Source organism: Panthera pardus, unplaced genomic scaffold (genome assembly GCF_024362965.1).
Source record: "Panthera pardus isolate Hobbes unplaced genomic scaffold, ASM2436296v1 HiC_scaffold_13, whole genome shotgun sequence".
NCBI lineage: Eukaryota > Metazoa > Chordata > Mammalia > Carnivora > Felidae > Panthera > Panthera pardus.
The window spans coordinates 200,235,707-200,262,231 of NW_026526688.1; the positions used below are offsets into that span (position 1 = coordinate 200,235,707).

A 26,525-nucleotide genomic window follows, 5' to 3' on the forward strand; every position below is an offset into this window, starting at 1 on the left:
CCACGCACACCCCTCCCAGCCCCGTCAGCAGGGAAGGGCTTGCTCCCCAGCCGCCGGAAGTGCTGCCGACAGCCCTCAGCTGGTCAGTCCTTGTGAGAAGTTCCTCTGCTTAAGAGCTGCCCTAGCCAAGGCCAGGCCCCCTTTCCTGGGTGGCCCATGTCCATTGACTGATGGGCTGGGGTCCGAGGGCTCTTTCCCTCTCGCTGCAAGTTGAGACAACTCAGAAGCGCGTCTCTCTCAGCTCCCCGGGGGGTCTGCTGAGGCTTTTGCTGGGTCTGCCTCATTGCCCCACTTCTCTGCCTCATCTTACTGGACCTTCCCTTCCACGGGAATGAATCCCTAATAAATTTAACCCGCGATGTGATTTTCATCTTGGAGTCCGCTTCCTCGGAAGCCCGATGGATAAATGTAAAACCGCGGCAAACCGTGTGTCAAAAGCTACATACCATGTCTCTGGAAGCGTTAAGAAGCATTTCAAAGCAAATAACTGGTGAACGTGGCCTGGAAAGAGGAATACAGCTCTGAGGACGAGAGAATGAGAGACCTCTCAGGCACAGGGAACAGTGTGAAAAAAATGGCGGAAGTTCCAAATTTTCTATATAGGTTTTAATAGAAGTGGGTAGGATGGAATTATGAACCGAGAAGCAACAACCACCAAAAAAATTTGCGAAAACTGGGAAATTAATATTGGTATGATAACAACTAACTAGATTCCAGACTTTCCTGATTTTACCAGTTTCCAGTAATGCCTCTTTTCCTGTTTCCGGGTGCCACGTTGCGTTTGGTTAGTTTTAAAACGAGTAATACAATGGCACAAAATTCAAAAGAAAAAAAGTGGACCCGTTCTCCCCATCTTCCCGAGGAAGGCAACGGTTTACCAGTGTCTTGTGTACCTTTCCAAATTATGCATGTTTAGGCATATACATAATTCTCCCCAACCTTGGGGGTTTTTTGAGTTTGTTTTTACATAGATGGTAGTACACTGTGTAACCTGCAAATGTCCTTTGTGTGTTTTTTCCACCTGAAGCTCTGGTTTGAAAATCTTAGCCTATCTAAACATCTAGATGCGCATTCTTTTTTTCAGCAGCTACATGGTGGTGTTTATCGTCCTATGAATTGTGAAGTAATCAGAGACGATTCTTGAGAGGTTTGCAAACTTTAGTCCTAAATTACTCTCAGTAACTGCTTACTTCCTCCTCCTTGTAAGCAACCACTAATTCCAGAGTCCCCAGCTCCTGAAGTCTATCCCGGATTGCTAGCAGTTGGAGGAGTAATTGAATCTCTTGCATTTTCTAAGCGAAGAATGTCCTAAGGAGCCATTCTGAGAGGCAGTCTTATGAGACTGTACAATCACATCATTGAGTACAGCCAAGGTTGCCGGAATTTTTTATTGTAGATCTGTATGTCCTTTACAAGCCCCAGGCTCTCTGTCCTTTTCCCGGCTGTCCTTCAGAGCTCCGGTCACGGACAGCTGTGCAGGAAGGACCCCTGGGGTTGTTGGCCAGGTTCTCTACATTGCACAGCCTCCCTGAAGCCGGGACCGATCTCTGTTCAGGTGCTTCAGGTGTGACAAATGTCCTTTTATTTATTTTTTTTTTTTAATGTTTATTTTTGAGAGAGAGCGTGCACAAGCGGGGGAGGAGCAGAGAGAGAGGGAGACAACAATCTGAAACAGGCTCCAGGCTCTGAGCTGTCAGCACAGACTCCGACGCGGGGCTCAAACTCACAAACCGTGAGATCATGACTTGAGCCGAAATAGGACACTTAGCCTACTGAGCCACCTAGGTGCCCCTACAAGTGTCTTTTTATATCAAAATGCTATCACAGAAAGAAACGTGGGGGCTACAGGAGCATGGTGGTCTGGAGAGGCATTGGAGAGGAGACAGACAAGGTGGTATGTAACAGAAGCTCTGATGAGAAATGGAGGCAAAGTAGGGGCCCCTGGGTGGCTCAGTCAGTTAAGCACCGGACTCTTGATCTCAGCGGAGATAATGATCTCAGGCTCATGAGTTCAAGCCCTGCGTTGGGCTCCATGCTGGACGGTGTGAAGCCTACTTGAAAGAAAGAAAGAAAGAAATGGAGGCAAAGTATGCAAACTGTTCACAATCCGCTGGTCTCACACTTGGTAAGAATCAGGCTGGGAAGACCACTAGGTCCCGCAGAGGCTTCTGCATCCAGCTGTTTCATCAGCTGACGTGACCCCTGGGAAGAAAGCAAATTTAATTCTAATGACGTGGTAGGACCGACAATAGCCAAGGATGCAATCAACACTTGGACGAGCATCCACAAAAATGACTCCGGGGGCCCCTGGCTGTTCAGTTCGTAGAGCCTGTGACTCTTCATCTCGGGGTCGTGAGTTCAGACCCCACGTTGGGTGTAGAGCTGACTTTAAAAATAAAATGGAAAGCTTTTTTTCTTTTTTTTTTAATGACTCCAAGTGAAGGGAAGACACTCCAAAGAGTTCTTAAACTTGCTGAAGATAAAACCCTGGAGTCCAAGCTACCACGGAACAGAGGGGCTGGGAAACAGGAGATCTGGCTCCCAGCCATCCTGCTACTGCTGTGTGATCTTGGGCACGTACTGGCTTGTCTGGGGTGATTTCCAGCACGGGCATTCTGTGTGACCTCTAGAACTAAAGCTCATCTGGGACAAAATGCTGTAGGGATCATTCGTGCTATTCACCAAGTACATTCCAAGTATCCGCCTTCCAGGCACGCAGTGGAACTGGACTTCCCAGCCCTCTTGTGCTTGGGGTGGGGGTGGGGGGCGGGGGGGGGGGGAGGGGAGGGTAGGGGAAGGAGGAAGAGGGACAGTGCGAGAGACTAACCCTGGTCAATGAGCTGTGAGGAAGGCGGCACATCTCTAATCCAAGCCTGAACCTCCAACAAGAGACCCCCCCCAGGGTTCTGTCTGTGGCACAGGGACGAGCAGCATCCAAGATGGTGGCGGATCATCAGCCTATGTTCCTTCAACAAGAGTAGTTCCCCTGCCAACCGATGATGAACATGTAGCACAAAGGAGGAGACCCGTATTGTTCCAAGCGCTGAGGTTCGGGGTTTGTCAAGATGACGTGACCTACGCTAACCGACAGCTCTTCCTCTCCCGTGTTTTGATGGAAGGGTCGTCCTTCCTTCTTTCTAGGCTTATATCCTCGTTTGTCATCACATCCCTCCCACTTGCTCAGGGCATTCATTGTCCAAACAACAATCTTCTTTCTCACTCATTCATTTGTAGCTGTTCACTTTGCCCTGCCCTCAAACAAGTCCAAGGTGAAAAAGCCCCAAATCCAAGTCCCTGGTCCTGGAACCCTCCCCCTTCCAGGGAGCAGATAACTATGGAGCGGTCTGAGTTTCCACCATCTTCCAAAGATAAATGCAGAGCTGTTACCTGGTTGACACTGGCCAGATAAATCCATCCAGAGCTTGCTTTAGTGCTGCTCTGAATAAGCTAGGGCTTCCCCTGGTCAGTTCTGTTTTCTCCTTTCCTGATCCCCATAATTCTCTGTGGTTCCTTTCTCCTGTTTATACCCCATCCCTCCTTCCTCAAACCCCATGATTCACAGAACCCTCCGTTCCATTGTTATCCATTATTCCCAAACTCACCCATATTATTCTTTGCCCCTTGGAAGACATTTCTTTACCACCAGCTGCGACTAGACTCCCCCAAGCCCTGGGCTTTCCTGCAGCCTCTTGGCGATGGTTCCTAGCGGCACTCAGCTGATCAAGGGCTGCGGTTTCCATACTGGGGTAAAGCTGGGGGAAGGAAACAAGGAATAAAAGATTAGGGTTTTGACGAGAACATTGTTACAGCAGTGAATGGTAAACACTGAAGGGATAAGTGCAGAAATGCAGAGCAGGAGAAAGCCGCTGTTAATGTGAATTGACGGGTCGGTGAGTTTAAAAAAAAAAAAGGTGTTGGAAACTATAGTACACAGGTCACCCAGGAGGATGGGGACACGGTCAGAAAGGAGGAGGGCTGAGCAAGGATATGGGGCACGTTTGGGGCAATAACAAACCCCAAGTCACCCCCGGGAATGAGCAGCCAAGGGACATCAAGGAGCCCATCAGATGTGAGGAGGGCGTGGGGGCCCCGGTGTGGGATGGCCACGGACCTTCCCCAGGATGATGGCAGGACACGGGGTGGAAAGGAGCCAGGAGCTGGGTGCCGAAGTGTACAATGAACGAGGGGGATTCGATGGAGAGCAGTTGGAGGGTGGCAACGGTGCGGAGGCGGAGAGGGCGGTCGATGAGCAGCAAGCCCTCTAAAGGAACGCCGCTTTAGACAAGAGGAAGGACGAGGAGTGCCGTGACAATGGCCGGGGGAGAAGGCCGGCCCCAAATCCTGACCGAGGCACGAGAGGAACGAGCAGCTTTCCCTTCACGGGCCTGAGGACCACGTGGCAGAGTTCTCTGGGGACAGGCTGGCAATGGGTAAGGGTGGGGCGGAGGGCAGGGAGCCAGGCAATGGCTCACCAGTTCCTACAGGACCAGAAGAGTGTCTGAGCTGGAGAGCATTATGGGAAACTTGTCCTAAGAATAACGCCCTAGGCTGATTTCTACTAGGTTCATCAATGGGACAGATGGGGTGATGAGCGTAGTAAATTCAAAGATTTTTTTAAAGTAATCTCTCCACCCAGCGTGGGGCTGAAATTTACAACCCCAAGATTAAGAGTTGCACACTTTAGGGTCGGAGCCAGCCAGGCGCCCCCAGCATGGTAAATTTAGTCCTGAGTGTAGGCTGAGGGCAGATGGGCATGGCCTTGGCATGACCACCATGGCAGAACCAAAGAAGTGGCAGCTGGAGGTTGTGACGTGTGCTTCCTACAGTAGCTTCTTTGAAGGAGACCTGAGAGGCCACCACTACTGGTCATTTGGGGTTGAAAATGGCAGGGGTTAACTGATGAATGGATAAAGAAATTGTGGTTTATATACACAATGGAGTACTACGTGGCAATGAGAAAGAACGAAATCTGGCCCTTTGTAGCAACGTGGATGGAACTGGAGAGTGTGATGCTAAGTGAAATAAGCCACACAGAGAAAGACAGATACCATGTGGTTTCACTCTTATGTGGATCCTGAGAAACTTAACAGAAACCCATAAGGGAGGGGAAGGAAAAAAAAAAAAAGAGGTTAGAGTGGAAGAGAGCCAAAGCATAAGAGACTCTTAAAAACTGAGAACAAACTGAGGGTGGATGGGGGGTGGGAGGGAGGGGAGGGTGGGTGATGGGTATTGAGGAGGGCACCTTTTGGGATGAGCACTGGGTGTTGTATGGAAACCAATTTGACAATAAATTTTATATAGGGAAAAAAAAAAAGAAAACATTCAACCAACCAAACAAACAAAAAATGGCAGGGGTTTCTGCATCCCAAACTGAAACAGTTTTAAGAGATGGCTCCAGGGGTGCCTGGCTGGCTCAGTCAGTAGAGCATGAGACTCTTGATCTTGGGGTCCTGAGTTCAAGCCCCACATTGGGCGTGAGGCTCAGTCATTGAGTGTCTGACTCTTGGTTTAGGCTCGGGTCATGATCTCAAAGTTTGTGAGTTCGAGCCCTGCGTCGGGCTCTGTGCTGATGGTGCGGAGTCTGCGTGGAGTTCTCTCTCTCTTACTCTCTTTCTGCCCCTACCCCGCTAGCGCTCTCTTTCTCTCTCAAAATAAATAAAAACTTAAAAATTACATATACATGTATAAATTAAATTTTCTTAAAAAGACAAGCGTTGTCTCCAGAAGAAGCCATCTTACAGATGAGACAAGCCTGAGGCCCTAAAGTCTCTCTCAAGCATGTTCTTTCTCTAAAGGTTCTTCCCCAGGTAGCAGGTGCTGGCCAAGCGGTGAAGACCAAATTATGACTGTCACCTTCCTATCAAAGCCACTGGCTCCACTTGGGCACCACTGAGTCGAGAGGCTAGGGGAAGGACATAGCGCAGAGACCCGTTTACAAAAAAAAAAAAAAAAAAAAAAAAAAGAGTCTTCACCAGACTGGTGGCTGTAATTACACGCACAGTGGAACTGACTGAAAGTAAACGGACAGGAAACATCCTGGGGTTTTGAAGAAATTATACTGGCAAAGAAATTCCAAGTAGGGTGTGCTGAATCCCATGGCTGCTCAACCTCTGTCAGAATTCCTGAGCCCTGCACCCTGCGGCAGCAGGAAACAGGCTTCAGAAGCTGCCCTCCCCTGGAAGGGGACATATTTCATCTGTGACCTGGGAGGGCAGAAGTCAAGAGCCTCCCTAAGGAGCTCCTCCTGGAGACGGAGACCAGGAGGGGCTAAATGGGCTCAGCCGGGCGCTGTGCACTCCTGCCCGTGGCCTCGACACAGACACGCTGTGTGCTGCCCTTGGGGAGGCTCAAGACGGGGCAGCTGGCATCCCCCAAGGGAGTTCTCCCAGCCAGAGGACCACAGATGAAAGGCACGGTCCTTTTACAGCTCACGGTCACTGGCGCTATGCCATCACTTCTGCTGTTTTGTTTGTTAGCAGCAACCCCGTCCACAGTCCCGGAGGGTAATCGAGTTCTGTCACAGGTCTGACCCCCTCCCCCAAACTCAGGAAACTTCTAGCAGAAGCTTCTGCCCAACAGTCAATCTTACCCTTTAGAAACAAACTAACTGACTGATGGAACAGAGAAAGAAACATTTAAAAAAGACAACTGCTCAGAGGATCAGAAAGTGCCAGAAGTGCCCGACAGTTACCTCCATTTCATGATAACGTTAAAACTCCCCTCCGGGGGCGCCTGGGTAGCTCAGTCGGTTGGGTGTCTGACTTCAGCTCAGGTCACAATCTCGCGATCTCGCAGTCCGTGAGTTCGAGCCCCGCGTCAGGCTCTGGGCTGATGGCTCGCGGAGCCTGGAGCCTGCTTCCGATTCTGTGTCTCCCTCTCTCTGCTCCTCCCCCGCTCATGCTCTGTCTCTCTCTCTGTCTCAAAAATAAATAAACGTTAAAAAAAAAAAACAAAACAGAAAAACTCCCCTCCGGATATTCATCCCAAACCCTAATAGGGAGTCAGGCTCTGGAAATTATTCTTCACAATCTTCTTATTTGTACAAATAAAGATGACCTTGTGAGACAACTCCCCCAGTATAGTCTCTGTCTATAACTCATAACTAACCAAGGGGCAGAACCATGAGGAGAAAAGTAGCAAAAAACTTGTGGGCATGTTTTTTAAACTACCACAGCTATTAACCATTATATTCTCATGATAGTTTTTTTAACGTTTTTTTTTTTTTAACGTTTATTTATTTTTGAGACAGAGAGAGACAGAGCATGAACAGGGGAGGGACAGAGAGAGAGGGAGACACAGAATCTGAAACAGGCTCCAGGCTCTGAGCTGTCAGCACAGAGCCCGACGCGGGGCTCGAACTCACGGACCGTGAGATCATGACCTGAGCCGAAGTCGGACGCTTAACCGACCAAGCCACCCAGGCGCCCCTAACGTTTATTTATTTTTGAGAGAGAAAGAGACACAGAGTGAGAGCGGGGGAAGTGCAGAGAGAGAGGGAGACACAGAACTCGAAGCAGGCTCCAGGCTCTGAGCTGTCAGCACAGAGCCCGACGCGGGGCTCGAACTCACGGACCGCGAGATCATGACCTGAGCCAAAGTCGGACGCTTAACCGACCAAGCCACCCAGGCGCCCCTAACGTTTATTTATTTTTGAGAGAGAAAGAGACACAGAGTGAGAGCGGGGGAAGTGCAGAGAGAGAGGGAGACACAGAACTCGAAGCAGGCTCCAGGCCCTGAGCTGTCAGCACAGAGCCCAATGCGGGGCTCGATCCCACGAACCGCGAGATCATGACCTGAGCCGAAGTCGGCCGCCCAACCGACTGAGCCACCCAGGCGCCCCTAATAATAGTTGTGTTTTTTTTTAAGTTTATTTATTTATTTTGAGAGAGAGAGAGAGAGAATCCCAAGCAGACCCCAAGCTGTCAGCACGGAGCGGACACAGGGCTCAAACTTACGAACCGTGAGATCATGACCTGAGTCAAAATCAAGAGTCGGATGCCTAACCAACTGAGCCACCCAGGTGCCCCTCTAATGGTTTTTTAAACATCATCGGTTTGAAAGAATCTCAATTGTTAGTATTAGTAGGAGAGCTTAGGAAGGTGTCTAGAAATGAAACCGAAACATGAAAGTCAGCAGGGCTTCTATGCACCAGGAAGAGAAAATGCATTTTCTAAAAGGTGTCCTCTAGTCCGTGCATAGATAAATGGATAAAGAGGATGTGGCAGGAGTACACATGGAATATTACTCAGCCATAAAAAAGAATGAAGTCTTGCCATTTGCAACAACGGGGACGGAACGTGAGTGTATTATGCTAAGCGAAGTCAGTCAGCCAGAGAAAGACAGATACCAGTTGATTTCATTCATATGTGGAATTGAAGAAACAAAACAAAACAAACGAACAAAGGAAAAAGAGACAAAAAACAGACTCTCCACTACAGAGAACACACTGGCGGTTGCCAGAGGGCAGGTGGGTGGGGGGGATGGGGGGGTTACATGAAGGGGATTAATGAGCACACTTACCGGGATGGCCACCTGAGTAATGCACACAATTGCTGAATCACTATTTTGTACACCTGAAACTAACAGAACACTGTGTTATTTATACCGCAATTTTAAAAATAAGTAAATAAAAATTAAACCCAACTACCTCTGGAGTGCCTGGCTGGTTCAGCCTCCAACTCTTGATTTGGGTTCAGATCATGATGTCACAGTTCATGAGACCCAGCCCCATGCGGGGGTTCTCTCTCTCTCTCTCTCTCTCTGCCCCTCCCTCGACCCTCACAAAATAAATAAATAAACTTAAAAAAAACCTACCTCTCAAAAAATAATAATAATAAAATATGTCATTTGTAATAGGATCAAAACAGTTTTTTAATGGTGTGTTATTTTTTCTTAACTTTTTTTAAAGTTTATTCATTTTTGAGAGACAGAGCATGAGTGGGGAAGGGGCAGAGAGAGGGAGACACAGAATCCGAAGCCGACCCCAGGCTCCGAGCTGTCAGCCCAGAGCCCGACGCGGGGCTCGAACTCACAAACCACAAGATCACGACCTGAGCCGAAGTTGGACGCTCAACCCACTGAGCCCCCCAGGCGCTGCTTGGTGTATTATTTTCCTAAGAATACTGTAATTGCCACAAACCAAGTGGCTTAAAGCGGTGGCTTAAGAGTGGCTTAAAGTTGGGGCGCCTGGGTGGCTCAGTCGGTTAAGCGTCCGACTTCGGCTCAGGTCATGATCTCACGTCCGTGAGTTCGAGCCCCGCGTCGGGCTCTGTGCTGACAGCTCAGAGCCTGGAGCCTGTTTCAGATTCTGTGTCTCCCTCTCTCTCTCTCTCTGACCCTCCCCCGTTCATGCTCTGTCTCTCTCTGTCTCAAAAATAAATAAACATTAAAAAAAAAAAATTAAAAAAAAAAAAAAGAGTGGCTTAAAGTGGCTTAAATCCATTGTCACAGTTCAAGAGGATAGAAATCAGAAACGAAGGTGTCGGCAGGGCCATGCTCCCTCTGAAGTCTCAAGGAGAGAATCTTTCCTTGTCCCATCCGGCTTCTGGTGACTGTTGGCCATCCTTGGTGTTCCTTTGATCAGCTCAACAGAAGGCATTCTGATTCTTTTCCAGACTGGCCCAGTGCATCGAAGAAGTCTCATCAGGTGGGTCTGGTTGTCCTGGTGAAACTTAAACAAGGAATTCAAAGTCAGAACAAGCAGAAAAGCCAGGACATTCCCGAAGAAGCAGAAGCAGATGGGGGGGTGGGGGGGAGGGCGGGGAGGCTTATCCTGCTTAACCAGATATCGGTACTTACTACAAAGCCTACTTAGTATAAAGTAATTAAGTCACTAGAGTAACAGCCCAAAGATGGAGACTAATGGAACAGAATGCAGACATGCGACGAACTGACAGAGTCGACACCTGACAGCTGTTACGTTGCAGATCAGACGAAATGGATAAAATATTCAGTAAGCAGGGCCGGGATAACCGGGCACACACGGCGGGAAAACTGCCAGTAGATCCCTGCCTCGAACTGCGTTTCTAGGTGGATTGCCCACAACCATGAGAAAACCAACATCAAGGCTTTTAGAAGAGAGTATATGACCTCAGGGCGGTCAAGGATTTCTTCTTTTCTTAAATTTGTTTTAATGTTTATTTATTTTTGAGAGAGAGAGAGAGACTGAGTAGGAGCGGAGGAGGGGCAGAGAGAGAGGGAGACACAGAATCCGAAGCAGGCTCCGGGCTCTGAGCTGTCAGCACAGAGCCCGACGCGGGGCTCGAACCCACGAACCATGAGATCATGACGGATCAAGTCGGATGCTCAACCGACTGGGCCACCCAGGCACCCCAAGCATTTCTTAAAATAAAACCGGGGGTGGGGGGGAAGCATAAAAGGAAACCTTGATATTTTGTCTTCATCAAAATTAAAATACTAACTTGTACAAGGATGTTTGGAGCAGCATCACTCATACTAGCCAAAGGGTAGAGACCCCGCCAGTGGCCACCAATGGATGAACAGATAAACGAATTGTGGCATGTTCGTGAAATACTTTTTGGCCCGAACAAGGAATCAAGTGCTGATACATGCTACAACCTGGATGAAGCTCGAAAATATTATGCAAAGTGAAAAAACCCAGACACAAAAGGCCACACAAGTGTAGCATTCTTTTTTTAAGAAATTTTTTTAAGTTTATTTATTTTTTTTTAGTAAATCTCTACACCAACGTGGAGCCCTAACTCATCACCCCGAGATTAAGAATCGCATGCTCTTCCCACCGAGCCAGCCAGTGTCTCTGTATGATCCCTTTTATGTATTTATTTATTTTAATGTTTGTTTATTTTTGAGAGGGAGAGACAGAGCACAAGTGGGGGAGGGGCAGAGAGAGAGAGGGAGACACAGAATCAGAAGCAGGCTCCGGGCTCTGAGCCGTCAGCACAGAGCCCGACGTGGGGCTCAAACTCACAAACTGTGAGATCATGACCTCAGCCGAAGTCAGAGGCTTAACCAGCTGAGCCACCCAGGTGCCACTATTCCTTGTATATGATGTTATGGACCAAACTGTGTTCCCCCAAATTTATATGCTGACGTCCTAATCCCCATCGTGACTGTGTTTGGAGACAGGGCCTTTGTTTTAGTCCATTATAGCTGTCGTGACACAATACCACAGACTGGGGGGTGCTTATAAGCAACAGAAATTTATTTCTCACCATTCGTAGATTTGAAATAATCCAACGATAAATCATCAGCACTCGTAGTAGAGTTTAGCAAGGTTTCTAGAAACAAAAATGGCTGTAAATCCAAGATCAAGACACCCACATGGCTGAACTCTGGTGAGGGCTCTCTTCCTGGTTGATAGCAGCCGGGGACTTCTTGCTGAGCCCTCACAGGGCACAAGGAGAAGGCCAAGGCTTTGGGGAGTACCGTGGGGGTCTCTTTTATAAGAGCATTAATCCCAGTCAGGGGGGGGCTCCACCGTCATGACCTAAGGCCTCCCAAAGGCCCCCCTTCTAACACCATCACATCGGGCCTTAGGATTTCAACATACGAATTTGGCAGGGGTGGGTGGGGTGGACACAATATTCAGATCATAGTAGCCTTTAAAGAAGCTATAAAGGTGAAATGAGGTCACAGGGGTAGAATACTAAGCCAACAGGACTGGTGTCCTTATAAAAAGAGGAAGAGACACCAGGGATGCTCAGTGAGCACAGAACACATGCTAGGACACAGTGGCGAGGTGGCCATTTGCGTGCGAGCCAGGGATAGAGGCCCAGAAGAACCCAAATCTGCCAACACCTTGATCGTGGACTTCCAGCCTCCCGAACTGTGAGAAAATACATCTCTGTTGTTTAAACTCACCCATTCTGTGGTATATCGTGGAAGCCTCAGCAGAGGAGTGCGTATGATATACCAAGAACAGGCAAATCCGTGGAGACAGAAGGGAGATTGATGGTGGCCAGGGGGTGAGGGGAGGGAGGCTGCGGGGCGATCACTGAGTGGCACTGGGGGAGCACTGAAAAAATTTTAAAACTAGAGAAAGCTGGCGGTAGTATAACACTGTGAATACACGAAATATCACTGAATCATACAGTTTATGGAGATTTAGTTATATATTACACGAATTTCGCCTCAAATTTGTTTTAAACACTAGAGCATTCAGCCTGGGGGGCTCAGTCGGTTAAACGTCTGACTTCGGCTCAGGTCATGATCTCCCGGTTTGTGAGTTCGAGCCTCGCGTCAGGCTCTGTGCTGACAGCTCGGAGCCTGGAACCTGTTTCGGATTCTGTGTCTCCCTCCCTCTGCCCCTTCCCTGCTCATGCTCTGTCTCTCTCTGTCTCTCAAAAGTGAATAAACATTAAAAATAATTTTTTTCTTTTAATGTTTATTTATTTTGAGAGAGACAGCATGTGAGCAGGAGAGGAGCAGAGAGAGAGAGAGAGAGAGAGAGAGAGAGAGAGAGGAGAGAATCCCAAGCAGGCTCCATGCTACCAGCACAGACACAAGGCTGATCCTACAATCCTGGGATCATGACCTGAGCCAAAATCAGGAGCAGATACTCAAATGACGGAGGCACGCAGGCACCCCACGTTTAAAAGATTTTGTATTTTATTCTAAAATTTTTTTTAGTGTTATTTTTCAGAGAGAGACACAGAGCACTAGCAGGGGAGGGGCAGACAGAGAGGAAGACACAGAATCCAAAGCAGGCTCCAGGCTCCGAGCTGTTACCACGGAGCCTGACTTGGAGCTCCAACCCATGAACCGTGACATCATGACCTGAGCCAAGGTCGGACGCTTAACCGACTGAGCCACCCAGGTGCCCCAAGATATTTTTTTTTGTTTTTTTTTTTCAACGTTTTTTTATTTATTTTTGGGACAGAGAGAGAGACAGAGCATGAACGGGGGAGGGGCAGAGAGAGAGGGAGACACAGAATCGGAAACAGGCTCCAGGCTCTGAGCCGTCAGCCCAGAGCCCGACGTGGGGCTCGAACTCACGAACCGCGAGATCGTGACCTGGCTGAAGTCGGACGCTTAACCGACTGCGCCACCCAGGCGCCCCTAGATATTTTTTTTTAACTTTTTTAAATGTTTATTTATTTTTGAGACAATGCGACAGACAGAGTGCAAGCAGCAGAGGGGCAGACAGAGGGAGACACAGAATCCAAAGCGGGCTCCAGGCTCTGAGCTGTCAGCACAGAGCCCGATGCAGGGTTCGAACTCACGAACCGCGAGATCATGACCTGAGCCGAAGTCAGACGTTTAACTGACTGAGCCACTCAGGCGCCCCAGTGCCTGTTAAAATATTTTTTAAACTAAAATCTTATGTTTATCAAAGGAACCTTAATCAAAGTGGGAAGTTAAGCCCACACTCTCTGTTGCTATCTTCTCTATTTTTCTATATACCTAAAACTGTTCTCAAACATAAAGTCTATTTTCAAAAAAATAGTCAACCCTCAGCTGGGAGAAGATATTTTCAACGCTTATCCTGGCGGGCGCGGGGGGGGGGGGGGGGGGGGGAGGGAGAGACTCTAAATTGTATGAACAGAACTCAAAGGATAATAAGGTTGTGACAAGTCCTGAAGGATCTTTATCCACTTTCCCCCATCCTTAGGCTCACGACTGACTTTTTCCTAACTTCATGTAAACGTCCTGTGGACTAAGTTCCAAGCCCCACTCACAACCAGGCCTCTCCGACACTAGTTTTCTACTGATGCTATAAGAAGCTACCACAAGTCTAGCGGCTCAAATCAATACAATTTATTATCAGCGTTCTGAATGTCAGACCTTAGCAGGTTTCTCTGCTCTGGGTCTGGCAAGAACAAAATCAAGGGGTCGGGTGACTTATCAGGAGGCCCTAGGAAGGAACTACTTCCAAGCTCATTCACGGTGTTGGCAGAATACAGTTCTTTCGTGTTGTAGGACTGAGGTCCCTGCTTCCCTGCTGGCTGCCAGCTGGGGGCCACCCTTAGTTCCTCCGTGCCTCTCTCTTGTCCTTGCACCCGGCCACTTGCAACTCAGCACCAGCAGTCCTTTTCAGGCTCGAGATTTGCCCAAAGTCTCCCAGCCAGCATATCAGGAAGCTGGGGTCCAAATCCCGGATCTAATTCCAGCGCTTTGCCCACAACCACCAGAGACACACGGTCTACTAACAATACCATTTGCCACTGTCCGATGGTTTCATCAAGTCTGCAATGGGCCTTGACGCCATTTCCCCCCTAATCCTTTGAATAACCCTGACAGCTTTCAGAAGTGGACCTACTCGCTCCATCTGATCCACTGGAAAGCTCAGTCCCAAACAGGCAGCACTCAGGCAGGCAGGATCCCCCAGTCTTTCCTTTTATCCCGTCCCGGGGGCCACAGGCCTAGAACATAAAGTCACCCACTTATCGCCTCCCCCATCCCCCCCCCCCCCCCCCAGATAATGTAAGGGAAAAAAAAAAATGATCGAAGCCCTGCTGGGTGGCAGGCCTTGAGAGCAGTGTGGGGACAAAGTGAGGGCGGTGGGGCAGGGGGGACCGACTGCAGCCCGGTGTTCCGGGAAAGTGCATCTCCGGGGCCGAAAACTCATTTTTGCAACTCAGGGTTAAAACCTATGCCGCCAAACCCCTACCTCCTGAAGCCCTGACCCCAGGTCCTCGACAGAGAAGAGCCACGACCGGGGGAGGCGAAGGTACACAACTGCGCGCGTGCGCGCGCGCGCGACCCCCCCAAGCACGCGGCCGGGGAGCCCAGGGGGCGTGGCCGTAAAGGGCTTCTGGCTGTGTCGCGAAAGGGGCCGCGAGGGCGCCGGGCGCTGGTGGGCGGCGGGGAGGCCAAGTGAGACGTGGCTTCCGCTCTTTAAGGGGAGAAGTTGGGGGAAAGTTTTGTTTGAGAGGAGACAAAACTCCGAGCCCGCCGCTCGCCCCGGCGGCGCTCCCGCCGAGCTCCGCCCCGCACCTGGCGCTCGCGGCCGGCCGGCCTCCAGACCCGGCGGAGCGGCCCGCGGGGGCGGCCGGGCGGCGGCGCGATGTGGCCCGAGGGCGCGGACGAGCGGCGGGGGCCCGAGCAGCCCCGCGACCGCCCCCGGAGCCCCGCGCGCGCCGCCCTCGAGCGCGAGCACGTGCGCGCGCACCTGCGGGCCCGCCTGAAGCTGCTGGAGGTGGGGATCCTGCTGGACCGGCTGCAGAGCGAGGTGGACTCGGTGGAGGGCGCCGTGGGTCAGGGCCGCTGCGGGAGCGGCGAGGCGGAGGAGCGGGTGCTGAAGCTGTACGAGAAGGCGGAGAGGAAGGCCGCCGAGGTGGCGCGGATGGGGCGGAGGATCGTGGAGCTCCACGGCCAGATAGACAGCTGCGGCTTCTCCTGAAGGACGCGGGCGCGGGTAGGTGTCGGCGGGGAGGGGGGGGGGGGGCGGGGGCTGCGCGCCGGGGAGGGGGAACGGGGTGGGGGGCAGGCCCCGAGGGTCGGGCTTGTAGGTTGGTGACAGAGAGAAAGCTGGACGCTCGTCGAAGCGGTAAGGACGCATCTTATTGAGGGGTAACTATTGCAGCAGGGGAGATAATCCAGCATGAACTAAAGTCAGCTTCCCGGCGCCGGACTTTTTAAAGATTGGATTGTGCCGGGGGAAAGGCACTGAAGGGTAAAAAGAGGGCTTTGGTCCGTGTGACGAGGCCATCTGGATTTGCTAATTGGAGCGTATTCAGAGAAGCAAAGTCTCATCTTTGTGACGGGCGCACAGGTGCCAGCTGAACCTTTCGGGCACCCTATCTCCCTATACCCCTGCGGAGAATGGGAGGCCAAAGAGATGGCTTTCCCGTCCTCGAGGAGACAGTTTTGGGTAGTAGATTTACATTTCAGAGCACGCAGAGAGCCTTTGTAAGTGCAAACCTTCCATAAGGTAGCTACTCTAAGAGGGGGTCTTGGTGCTTCTCTGCCTATCGGTAGGTTTTGGCTGGAACAAACGGTAAATTTTCCCAGCAACTTTGAGCTTCCCCCCACCCCTCGAAGGCACTTGAGGGAGGGCTGGGGTCACAGCCTTAAGATGGGGAAGCCATGCTAGAGTTTGGCCAGATCTCTGAGTGCCAGACCTTGAACAGAGTGGTTATCGATCGAGAGCTCTACGATTCTCACAGGCAACGTCTTGATAATAAATTTCTCCCAATTGTCCAATAGGTTCACCGTCAGACTCTGGTTGACCGGTCCGCTGACGCCCTGGAAAAGCTGAGACCCGAGAACCTGTTGTTCTCACTTCTCTGTTTTTCTGTAGACGTCGTTTCTACGTATACTGTTAAATCCGCATGTCAGTCTGTGTGGTGACCACTGTGTGGTTACAGATTGCCAAATGTATTTAGTTCTGCGAAGAACTTTTACTGGGGAAAGGTTCTCAAAGCAGTTGCGATTGTAAACTGATGAGGTGGTCATGTTTTTATGCTTGGAATTTCTCAATGTTTTACATTTTTCTGTTCCTGGGCATTTGACTATCTCTTCTGTGACCTAATCACTGCTGGAAAGTCTGGGCCGAGGAAGACACCGTGTCGGTTGTCAAAGAGCGGAGTTGCTGAAGGAGTTGCGCCTGCTTCGCTGGAAAGTGCCACCAGAAAAGGGATGGGAAGTGGTGGTGACAAGTTCAGAACTTGTCATTTCTCTGTGACCCCAACAAGGCTTCCCTCTGAAATTAAGTCGCAGTATTGGGCGCACATAATGTGAACTCTTGGGAGAGGTTGGACAACCCAGCAGAGTCTGATTTGTGGTTGTGTTCTTACGTTTTGTTTGTGGTCTGGCTTAAGGTTCAGCGTCACGGACAGCTCTCGGTAGTGCATTTCCGGCTCTCTGAGGCCCGGAAAGAGGGATGTGCCTTAATGGTCCCAGGGAGGAGCTGTGGACTTAAACTGAACAGGGCCAGCACCATTTCATGGGCTGTTAATTGTCTGGTTACGCTCATTTGAGTAGCACACACCCCCCCACCCCCCGTCCATTTGAGGTGAAAACAACGTACGTAATAAGCATTTGTAAGTTTGCCCAAATAAACCAAAGCCCTGCAACTTTGCCAGGAAACAGATAATAAAAAACGTTTCTCAGGGTTATCTTGTGTGCCGTGCTATCCTCGTCATCAAATGCAGTAAACTCCTTGTGGCTCAGAAGGCGCTCCATAAACCCACCGTTGGGAAGGGCAGGTCAGCAAGCACAGTTCTTACAGCAGGAAAGGTTCCTCATGGAATCTGCTTGTCCAGGCTCTGGCCTGGAAGCGCATCTGTTCGACATCCTTGCATCATGTGCTCCACGGCCTGAACTAGGAACACAGAGATGAGACGTGGCGGAGAAGACCTACGACAAAACACTGCAGATAACGGCGTGCTCAGTTTCATGCCAGGTATTCTGAAACAGAACAGGAAAGGGGGACAGTGTCTTGCCCTTAACCTCCTTCTGGTGGATGAGGCGGACAACAAGCAAGCAAACCTGTGCCCTGGTGTCCAGCTGTGCCCCGTGTTCTGAAGAAAAGTCCAAGCAGGGTCAGAGGTGTGAGCTGTTTTAGGCCAGGGAAGTCCGGCCTCCCAAGGAGGCAGCATTTGAGCAGCAAACTGAATGGAGGACCGAAGGATGGAGCAGAGCAGGCACCCGGGAGGAGGACGGGAGATTTGTGCTTTCCCCGGGTCCTGCCTGCCGTCTTCTGGCTGGAGACGGTGGCTGGAGACGATGGCTGGGGGAGCCGGAGATCAGGAGCGTGTTGCAGTGAGAACCGAGTCCCTGACGCGGGCTCCAAGCGGATTGGAGGGTCGGTGGCAAGTGGAGCCAGGAGAGGGTGCTGTCGGACTGCTTGTGGGCAGCCGGCAAAGGGATCAGTCAGCTGGTCGGCCCCACTGGGTGGAGGCACAGGTTCCCCAGAAGGGGAGGGGAGATGCTCCGGAGGAGAGTCGCTTCCTGCCCTTGACCTAGCAAGGCTTTCCGAGGCGGTAGACCCGCATGACCTGGCCCCTGCGCTGTCTGGCCGCCTCCTGCCGCCGCTGGAGTTTCCTCCAGCCGCACCGGCCTTGTGCTGCCTGTTGAGGGCTCCTGTCCTTGCCCGAATAGCCCCACTGCAGCTGAGAGGTGGGACAGAGTCCAGCCCGAAGCAGGTAAGAAGTGGAAACTGTGTGTACACAGAACTCCTGAGAAACGTGGATGGACAGGCGCAGGTTCAAGGCAGGGTCTTCCCTTCTTAAGCCGGCTGACGGGAAGGCGTGTCCTGTGCTGGTGGCCGCACCCGGGGAGGCGGTGCCCTCTCCAGCTGTGGGAAACATGGCCAGACCCCCCCCCCCCTCGGCCCTCTCTGTGCTCACTGCTGCAAAGCCTCTTTCCATCCTTCGCAGAACCGAGAGGCTCTGTGGCCTCTGGTAACCGACCAGAAGCATGAGACACCCCAAGAATTCTTCCCTCCTGAGGTTTCTCAAGCCAGGGAGCAAGGAGGTACAGCACTGCCATCATTTCCCTGGGGAGCGCCTGCCATCTGCAGCCCAGTGCACGCCCCCCTGCCCCTGCCCAGATCCCCTCCTCGCCTTCCCTCCCCAGCCAGAGTCCTGAGCTCTGTGCCAGGCCACCTCCAGCCCAGCTGAGGGGCTCCCGCTGTGGCCTGTCTTAGGATGCTGTGCCCCCCACGCTGGGCTCTGCCGCCTTCTAGGCTGCCTGTGTCTTCTCGGCAGCCCATTACGAGTCAACCCATGGATCAACCCAACTTTTCTATGAAATACCTGACGGAACGATACAGGTTCATGCACCAATGTTCCTATGAACCCCTTCCAAGTACTTCCGGGGGTGATGACCGGAAACACAGATAAGAACGGAGTCCCAGCTTTCTGGTTGCGACAGCCGCGTACCATTTTTCTGCTCTCTGCGCCAGTGGTAGCTTTGGTGAGCCTGGTCCCACATCCACACTGCTTTTACTCACAGGTCAGAATTCCTCGTGCACTTGGGTTAGCCCCCTGCCATTCCCCACCGCACCCCCGCCCTGAAAGCACTTGGTTACCCGCCTGAGTTAAGCCGTGGGTGGGCAGGTACAGTCCATCTACAAGTAACAGCCCCGCCGTGCGTTGACCATTCAGAGACCCTGGGTGGCTGGCACGTGTTGTCTTCACTGAGTCTGTCCCAGATGGACATCTGGATTCCGTGCTCTGCTGGCCGACTCTGCCCGTCATCTTGCTTCCCTGCCCCTTCTGCCCCTTGACTCCTCCTTCAGTGCCGGCCCCGCTCTCCTGGACCCCTGGGAAACCTGAGCTCCTTCACCGTCCCTTGACAAAGCTGCCCCCTCCACCCTAACAGAGCTGCCCTCCTCCACCCAGTCTGGGGGGTAATGGGAAGCTGAGGGGGTAAGAAAATCCTCTGTAACAAAACCTTTTCATACAGCGGATGAACACGAAGAGGGAAACGGGGACTCCCTAAGACGTGCGGGATGGAGATGCTGCCACTCGAGATTTGCTTTCAACGAAGTCAGGAGCGTTAAGAGGGGAGGTGGGCCACACAGAGGGGCCTCCTATGTCCCAAGGAGCTGGAAGAACGGGCTTCCTCGATCACGTGGCGCTTCGTGCCCGTGTTGCTCCTCCCTCTGTTCCAGGTCACACACTGCGGTGTTTGACTATTGAGTTACGTGGGTGGCGGGTCACTAGCAGGTTAGGCAGAGCAAAACCAACGCCCGATTGCCTGGGGTTCTTCAAGTTCAACTTCTGTTATCAGAATTTTGGCTCTCGCGATCTCCGCACACGGTGCCGCTTCCACGAACGCGCTATAGTACAAGGCCAAAGGGACTTTGCAGACGTAATTCGCCACGTGGGTCCCGTGTAAGCCTGTGGACCCTTCAAAGCAGAGAGCTGGAGCTTAAGAGGAAATCCAGGCAATTTAAAGCACAAGAAGGATTCCGTGCACGTCGCTGGCCTAAAGATGGAGGCAGCCGCGTGCCAGGGAAACAGGAACCCAGTCCTCCAAACCCAAGCAACTGGATTCTGCCAACAACCTGAAGGAGCTTCAGCATGGCTTCTTCCCCGGGGCCTCCAGCAAGGAATGTAGCCCAGCTGACACCAGCAGAGGCTCGCGCCATGCTGGACTTCTGCCTTCAAAAGCGTGAGATAATCGGTGCATGTTTTTTCAAGCCGCCAAGTTGGCAATGAGCTCCACAGCCAGAGAAAACGGACTCAGCTTTGTGGCAGAAGGTACTTCAAGCCTTCACCAAACCGCAGCCTCTTGCACTCTGTCGTGGTGATCTCTCGCTACATAACAGATCAAAAATCGAATAGGTCTGGGCCCCTGAGTGTCTTAGTCGGCTGAGCATCCAACTCCTGGTTTCGGATTGGGTCATAATCCAGGGTTGTGAGATAGAGCCCTGCATTGAGCTCCACACTGAGTTTGGAGCCTGCTTGGGATTCTCTCTCTCCCTCTCCTTCTGCCCCTCCCTGCATGTGTGCACGCTCTCTCTCACTCTCTCTCAAATAAAAAAACACATATATTAAAATTGAGTAGGTCAAGAATTTGGAGGACTCAGCTCAGCATTTTGGGCTGTCAGGTGGAGGCTGGGGCTGGATTCTTCTCAAATGCTTCTTCCCTTCAATATCTGGTGCCTGGACTCAGAAAACCGAAAAGCTGGGGCTCCTGGGGCATCTCCTTGGCTCTCTTCCAGTGGTCTCTCCAGTTGTGGTGGCTTTGGGTAGTTGGATTTCTTGAGACCTTAGGACTCCAAAACTGCCGTACCAGGAGAGCCACGCAGAAGCTGCAGTGTCTTTTTTTCAGCTGGTCCCGGGAGTCATAGCATCACTTGGGCCATACTCTTAGGTGGCCACAAAGGCCCATCCAGATTCCAAGACAGGGGACATAGATTCCCCCCCCCCCACTTGATAGGGAGGTGGCAAGGTTCTAGAAGAGCACGTGGGACCAGAAATGCCATGGTGGCCATCTTTGGAGAATGCAGCCCGTCCCTCTGGCCACAGCAGTGACGCTCCTCCCTATGGAAACCCACACTCACACTTTTCCCTAAGAGCCTCCAAGTCTTACTGCATTATGTCAGCAGGCTGAGGCCCAAGGTCCAGGGTCTGGTCATCGAGATCAGACCCAAGGATGGGAGAGGCTCCCCAGGGACAGCCCCTGAGAACTGCTTCTCCATATGCAGGCTGCACACTGGTGAGATGCCCTGTCTGCCCCATACACCCACCGTGGTGGGACCAGCATCACCCAGCTGCTACAGACATGACCCAAAAGAGGGGAGACAGCAAGTGCCAATCACCAGTCTGCAGCAGTTCTGAGATGCAGCAGGGCTCTGTTCCCAGTTCCTCCACCAGGGCCCAGTCTTACTCTCTGGGAACAATTCTCTGGGAATCTGGCTCCACCCTCTGGGCCCTGGGTCCCAACCTCTGAGCCATCTTTCCTTTTTTCAGATGTAGCTCAGGACTGAATCCGAGTAGTTTCTTCCAGTTGCTTCTTGCCTGCAGAAACTTGGGGTTCCAAGATCCCCTTTTCGTTTTCTATGGTAGGTCTTCCTTTAACTCAAAATGATGTGCTTCCTTTTGAAACGGTGCTTCTTCTTTCGTGATTGATTAACATACCCATGAAAGCCACATCCACAAAACTCACTCTACCTCACTCTACGTTGGGCTTCCAGTGGTATTTGCAGGGACAGTGTCCTTCAGATTCTTAGAGATCCTGTCGTTTGCAAGAGAAGATGCATGAGGCGTGCCTTCAAGATCCTCAGAAGGCCTTTTGTTGTCTGAAAGGCTCTATGAGGTAACACCATAAACCTTCCTGAGGTTTTAACAGAGGATTTCTAGTCGTGCTTTTGGGTCTCATCTTTAAACCATATTCTCCTGACAGCAGCGTGGATTTGAGCTCTGTTCAGAGACCTTCCTGAATGGTAGCACTGTTTGCCATCCAGAGAGGCTGGGAATGAGAACCCAGCAAACCCAGCAAGTCCTGGCTCTCTTATCTTTTATTTTTAGAGAGAGAGCACGTGCATATGAGTGGGGGAGGGGGCAGAGGGAGAGAGAATCTCAAGCAGGTTCCATGCTCAGCACAGAGCCCAATGCAGGGCTCGATCCCATGACCCTGGGGCCATGACCTGAGCCAAAATCAAGAGTTGGACGCTCAACCAACTGCTGGCTCTTTTGTATTTAACGGCTGTTTCTTCCTCTTACATTCTACTATGAACACTGCCCTCACATGTCCTTAGTTTGGCCATTCAGTTCATTAGGTACACATTTTCTGTAGATTGTCAGGTTCTCTGCTGCTGTGTAACAAAGATCCCCTTTCCTCCAGAATCCTGTGTTTTCAGCCTTCACTGAAAACCTTCACTAGAGCCTCAGCTTTCTCTGTCTCAACATCTTCCCAGCCCCTGCCCACTGCCCAGTGCCACACTCATGCCCACGTTTGACACTGTATCTCAGGAGTAACCGTTTCCAGAGACCAGCACCTCCTCAAGTGATCTGCTGTTATGTACACAAGCTCTTCAAAACTTAGTGGCTTAAAACAACAGCCATTTATTTCTTCCTCTTCCTGTGGGTCAGGAATTTGGGAGCAACCCAGCCAGGCAGTTCAAGCTCAGGGTGTCTCATGAAGCTGCAGTCAGGTGGCAACTGGGGTCATCTGGAAGGTTTTTTCCATCTGTGCTTTGGCCAGTTGTCGTGGACGAGAAGTGTTAAATGGTGATTGGAACTTACCAAATCTACTTTCACTCTGATAGAAATAAATTCTCTTTACAAGTCGTTCTGTTGCTGGCTGTGTGAAACAGACTCACCGTGCAATAATCATCACTTGATGGAAGACCTTTCCCCAGTGGGTTTTGGGTTCACAGATTGTGGATCAGTCTGGGAACGGATCGCACTGGGAAAAGACAGAACCCAGGACTTTTTCCTTTCTCTTCTGTCAATTCCATCCCTCTCTCTGATGTAGCGTAATGCAGTCTGCGGATGGCAGCAGCAGCGTGATCTTGCTTGTAAAACGTCCAGGTTTTGGAAACATCATTTTTACATATGGGAGGGATACTAAAAGCGGCTGTAGTGACGACCGATTTATATTTTCTAGAATTTGTAAGTCTGGTGCCGTGATATCCCGAAAAACAAGACACGGAAGAGACGGGTTCAGGGTGAACATGGGATATGGAAGAAGCTTCGGAGGTGCAAAGGGGCTGAATACCACTTCCTGAAGAAGTTACTCCAGGCCCAAGTTTCTAAAGTGTTGTGTTTTTTTTTTAGTAGATTCTATGCATAATGTGGGACTTAAACTCGGGACCCCAAGATCAAGAGTCGACACTCTGCTGACTGAGCCCGCGAGGCACCCCAGGCCCAAGTTTCTAAAGAAAAAAAACAACATCTGGGCATCTGAGTGAGATTCCTCCAATCAAGACTGGATGGAGTAAAAATATGGAGGAAAAGAGTTGGGCATTTTAATTTATCTGGGACCATAATCTAACCTAGACAGGCTTCACATCGAACGGACCCATTAGCTTCTGCTGCATAAACCACCCTAGGTCCCGGTGACAATAAACATTTCTCAAGGGCCTGCACCTTGGCTGGGACTTGGGTGATCCAGACTGGCTAAGTAATGTGTCTGCGGTGCCAGCTGACCTAAGCTGGGCCTGTCTAGGGCGCCTTGGTCAAGTATTCCTCCCCTCTTCCTCCCGAGACCAATAAGAGAAGCCGGCCTGTTCTCGTAGCAGAGACACGTTAGGACACTTCGAGCATGTGCTTGTGTCACATCTGCTAACATTTCATTGGCCAAAGCAAGACACAAGGCAAAGGACGAGGAGGCAGGAAGGGGTGGAGAACTGGGATCTTCTGTACCATCTGCCACAATCTGTCTCCTTGCCAATTACTCGTCAAATTTCCTCATCCTCCTCTAAGGATCCTCCCAGATTTCTTCCAGTCATGCCATCCAGCTAGAAGTCTGGGATCCTGTGACCCACATCAGCTTTTCCGTGGCGCAGAGGCTTATGAACTTTTTAAAAGACTCGTTCTTGCCCACTCTCTCAGTTCAGACTACCATAACGAATACCATAGACCGCGTGGCTGAAAACAACAAACCGTTTCTCACAGTTCTGGAGGCCGGAAATCCGCAATCAAGGTACTGAAGGATTTGGCATCTAGTGAGAGCCCTCCTCCTGGCTGGTGGACCAGCTGCCCTCCCACTGTAGCCTCACACGGAGGAGAGAGAGGCTAGTTCTCTGGGGTCTCCGCTTTGAAGGGCACTCATCCCGTCACGGGGGCTCCGCCCTCAAGGCCTAATTACCTCCCGAAGGCCCCGCCCCCACATGCCATTTAAATGGGGACCTGGATTTTGCCTTACGAATTTGGGGCGAACACAAACATGTAATCTATAACACCCGCACAGAGACAAACGCAGTGGTGACGAGACAGGATGGCGTCCCTATGTGAGGACGAATTACAGCAGCTGATGACTTACAGCAATGTTGATGTGCCGTAGGCAAATACTGGCTGGTCTCTCACTGTAAGGATAAGGAATATTCCTTGATTAGGCCTTGGTCCTGGAACCTAAAAACGGTTCACTGGTGCAGGTACTGGCACACGTTTTTTGGTAAACGGCCAGATTATTCATTTTTTTAGGCTTTGTGGGTCAGTTTTGTGTGTGTGTGTGTGTGTGTGTGTGTGTGTGTGTGTGTGTGTTTTAACAACTCTTTAGATATGTGAAAAGCATTCTTTGTTCAAGGGCTGTAGTTTGCTAACCCCGCCCTTCTTCATTGTTCTGCACGCTTGTCTGGGCTCTCCGAGTAGGTCTGGTTCTTCCTTTTCCATCACACTCCTTGGCCACTTCTGAGGAGGGAATTGAAAAATACGTCAGTTTTGGCTACTGAGCCTGCTTTCTGCTAGGAGAAAAACTGGGAGCCAGGAAACCTTTCTACATTTTGGAGAGTCTTAGTCTTTCTTCATCCAAGCTGGCAGCATTTTTGCTAACATGGCTGCCTCCAAAACTTAGTGGGTTTTCTCTGTATTTTATTCCGTTCCATTCATGTACCAAAAGCCAAGCAATTCTTATGTTTAGCTCTCTAGGCCTAATTGCTGCTACTTTGGTCATATCTGGCTGCTATGAGATCATGCCCTTTGGATCCCTAGAAGCCTGTGGTAGGCAGAATTTTAATACGGGTCCTCATGAGCTGTGATACCTGGTATTACTCCTGTTATTACGTTACATTATATGGCAAAAGGGGGATTATTCGGGCACACCTCATCTAATCACGTCCCCCCATAAACCCTTTAAGTTATAAAGTAGAATTTTCTCTGGCTAGGAGGTGATCTCAATGATTAAAATGTTAAGAGGCACCTGTGTGGCTAGGTGAGTTAAAACAACTAACTATAGGGGCGCCTGGGGGGCTCAGTCGGTTAAGCATCCAACTTCAGCTCAGGTCGTGATTTCGTAGTCGGTGAGTTCAAGCCCCGCACCAGGCTCTGTGCTGACAGCTCAGAACCTGGAGCCTGCTTCTGATTCTGTGTCTCCCTCTCTCTCTGACCCTCCGCCTATTCATGCTCTGTCTCTCTCTGTCTCAAAAAAAATAAACGTTAAAAAAAAAATTTAATGAAATAACTGACCATAGATTTCAGCTCAGGTCATGATCTCACAGTTTGTGAGTTTGAGCCCCACATCAAGCTCTCCCTCTCTCTGCCCCTCCCCCGCTCGTCTCGTTCTCTCAAAATAAAAATAAACTTTAAAAAAGAAAAAATTAAAATATCTGTCAATATGTTAACCACACTTGTAGTTAACATTCCATAATGTATAGAGCTGCCAAATCGCTTTATACACCTGAAACATCGTGTGTCAACTACGCTTCAATTTTTTAAAAAAACAGTGTAAAAAATGTTGGGAAATAACGTTAAAGCAACATTTATTGAGCTCTTGCTGTGTGCCACGGCAGGTGAGGGCTGTGGGGAAGCTGAACCAAGAACCTGCCCCCAGGGTCTAATGCCTTAAGGAGGGGCTTATATGATCTGATGAAGAATCAGTTCTGCAGAATTACCGCCCAAGGACACGCTGCGCGCCAGGCGGGGCTGAGTAAACAGTGTGCACCCAGACCTACACTACAGTCCGGGTAAAGCGAGGCGCAGACTTGGAAGCAAAACGCAAGGCAGAATGAAACCTACGCTTCGAGCAAAAATCCGGGCGGAGGCTAGGCTGGGCTGGGCGGCATGGAGAGCAGGGCCAGGCAGGGAGCGTCGGGGACGGCCACCTCCCGGGAGGCCAGGACGGGTGGCGGCCGGGGCGGGACGGCCCAGACCCAAACCCCTGACGCTCAGCACGCCACCCCGTAGCCCGCTGCACTGAAGGATTCTAGCAGTGCCGACCCAATTCGGCGACTCACGACTGAGAACGTTAAGCAGCTAAGCGTACAACGCAGTCAGCGCCCTCCCCGGACCGCGCTGCGCGCCACACGGGCGCAAAGAGGCCGACGTCTACACGGCCGAGCCTCAGGACCCAGCCCTGCGCCCTCGGCGCGCCGGGACCTACGGACCGCGGGCGGAGCGCGGCGCCGGGGCCGCGCGGCCGCAAAGGAGCTCCCTCGTGTCGTAAAAGGGCCGCACGTGAGCACAGCTCTGGCAGACGGCTGGGGCTCC

The 26,525-nt window shown here is 51.1% G+C and overlaps 1 protein-coding gene and 1 long non-coding RNA gene across 4 annotated transcripts; one reads left to right on the forward strand and one right to left on the reverse strand.

The window, feature by feature from the left end:
* Positions 1 to 683: 683 nt before the first annotated feature.
* On the reverse strand, positions 684 to 26,498 carry LOC109269704 (uncharacterized). Of its 3 annotated transcripts, none has more exons than XR_008421857.1 (5): positions 26,055 to 26,498; positions 9,449 to 9,670; positions 8,521 to 8,579; positions 2,828 to 3,752; positions 684 to 2,202 (listed from the first exon to the last, which is right to left on the reverse strand). It is a non-coding gene; the product is annotated as an uncharacterized LOC109269704 (long non-coding RNA). The 3 variants fall into 3 exon arrangements; XR_008421856.1 differs by having other exon boundaries at positions 685 to 2,202; positions 3,603 to 3,752; positions 26,273 to 26,498; XR_008421855.1 differs by having other exon boundaries at positions 685 to 2,202; positions 3,603 to 3,752.
* On the forward strand, positions 14,763 to 17,039 carry LOC109269706 (putative MORF4 family-associated protein 1-like protein UPP). Its single transcript, XM_053901716.1, has 2 exons — positions 14,763 to 15,337; positions 16,129 to 17,039. Exon 1 carries the CDS (start codon positions 14,987 to 14,989, stop codon positions 15,320 to 15,322), a length of 336 nt encoding a protein of 111 aa, XP_053757691.1. The 5' UTR covers positions 14,763 to 14,986; the 3' UTR covers positions 15,323 to 15,337; positions 16,129 to 17,039.
* Positions 26,499 to 26,525: the final 27 nt, after the last annotated feature.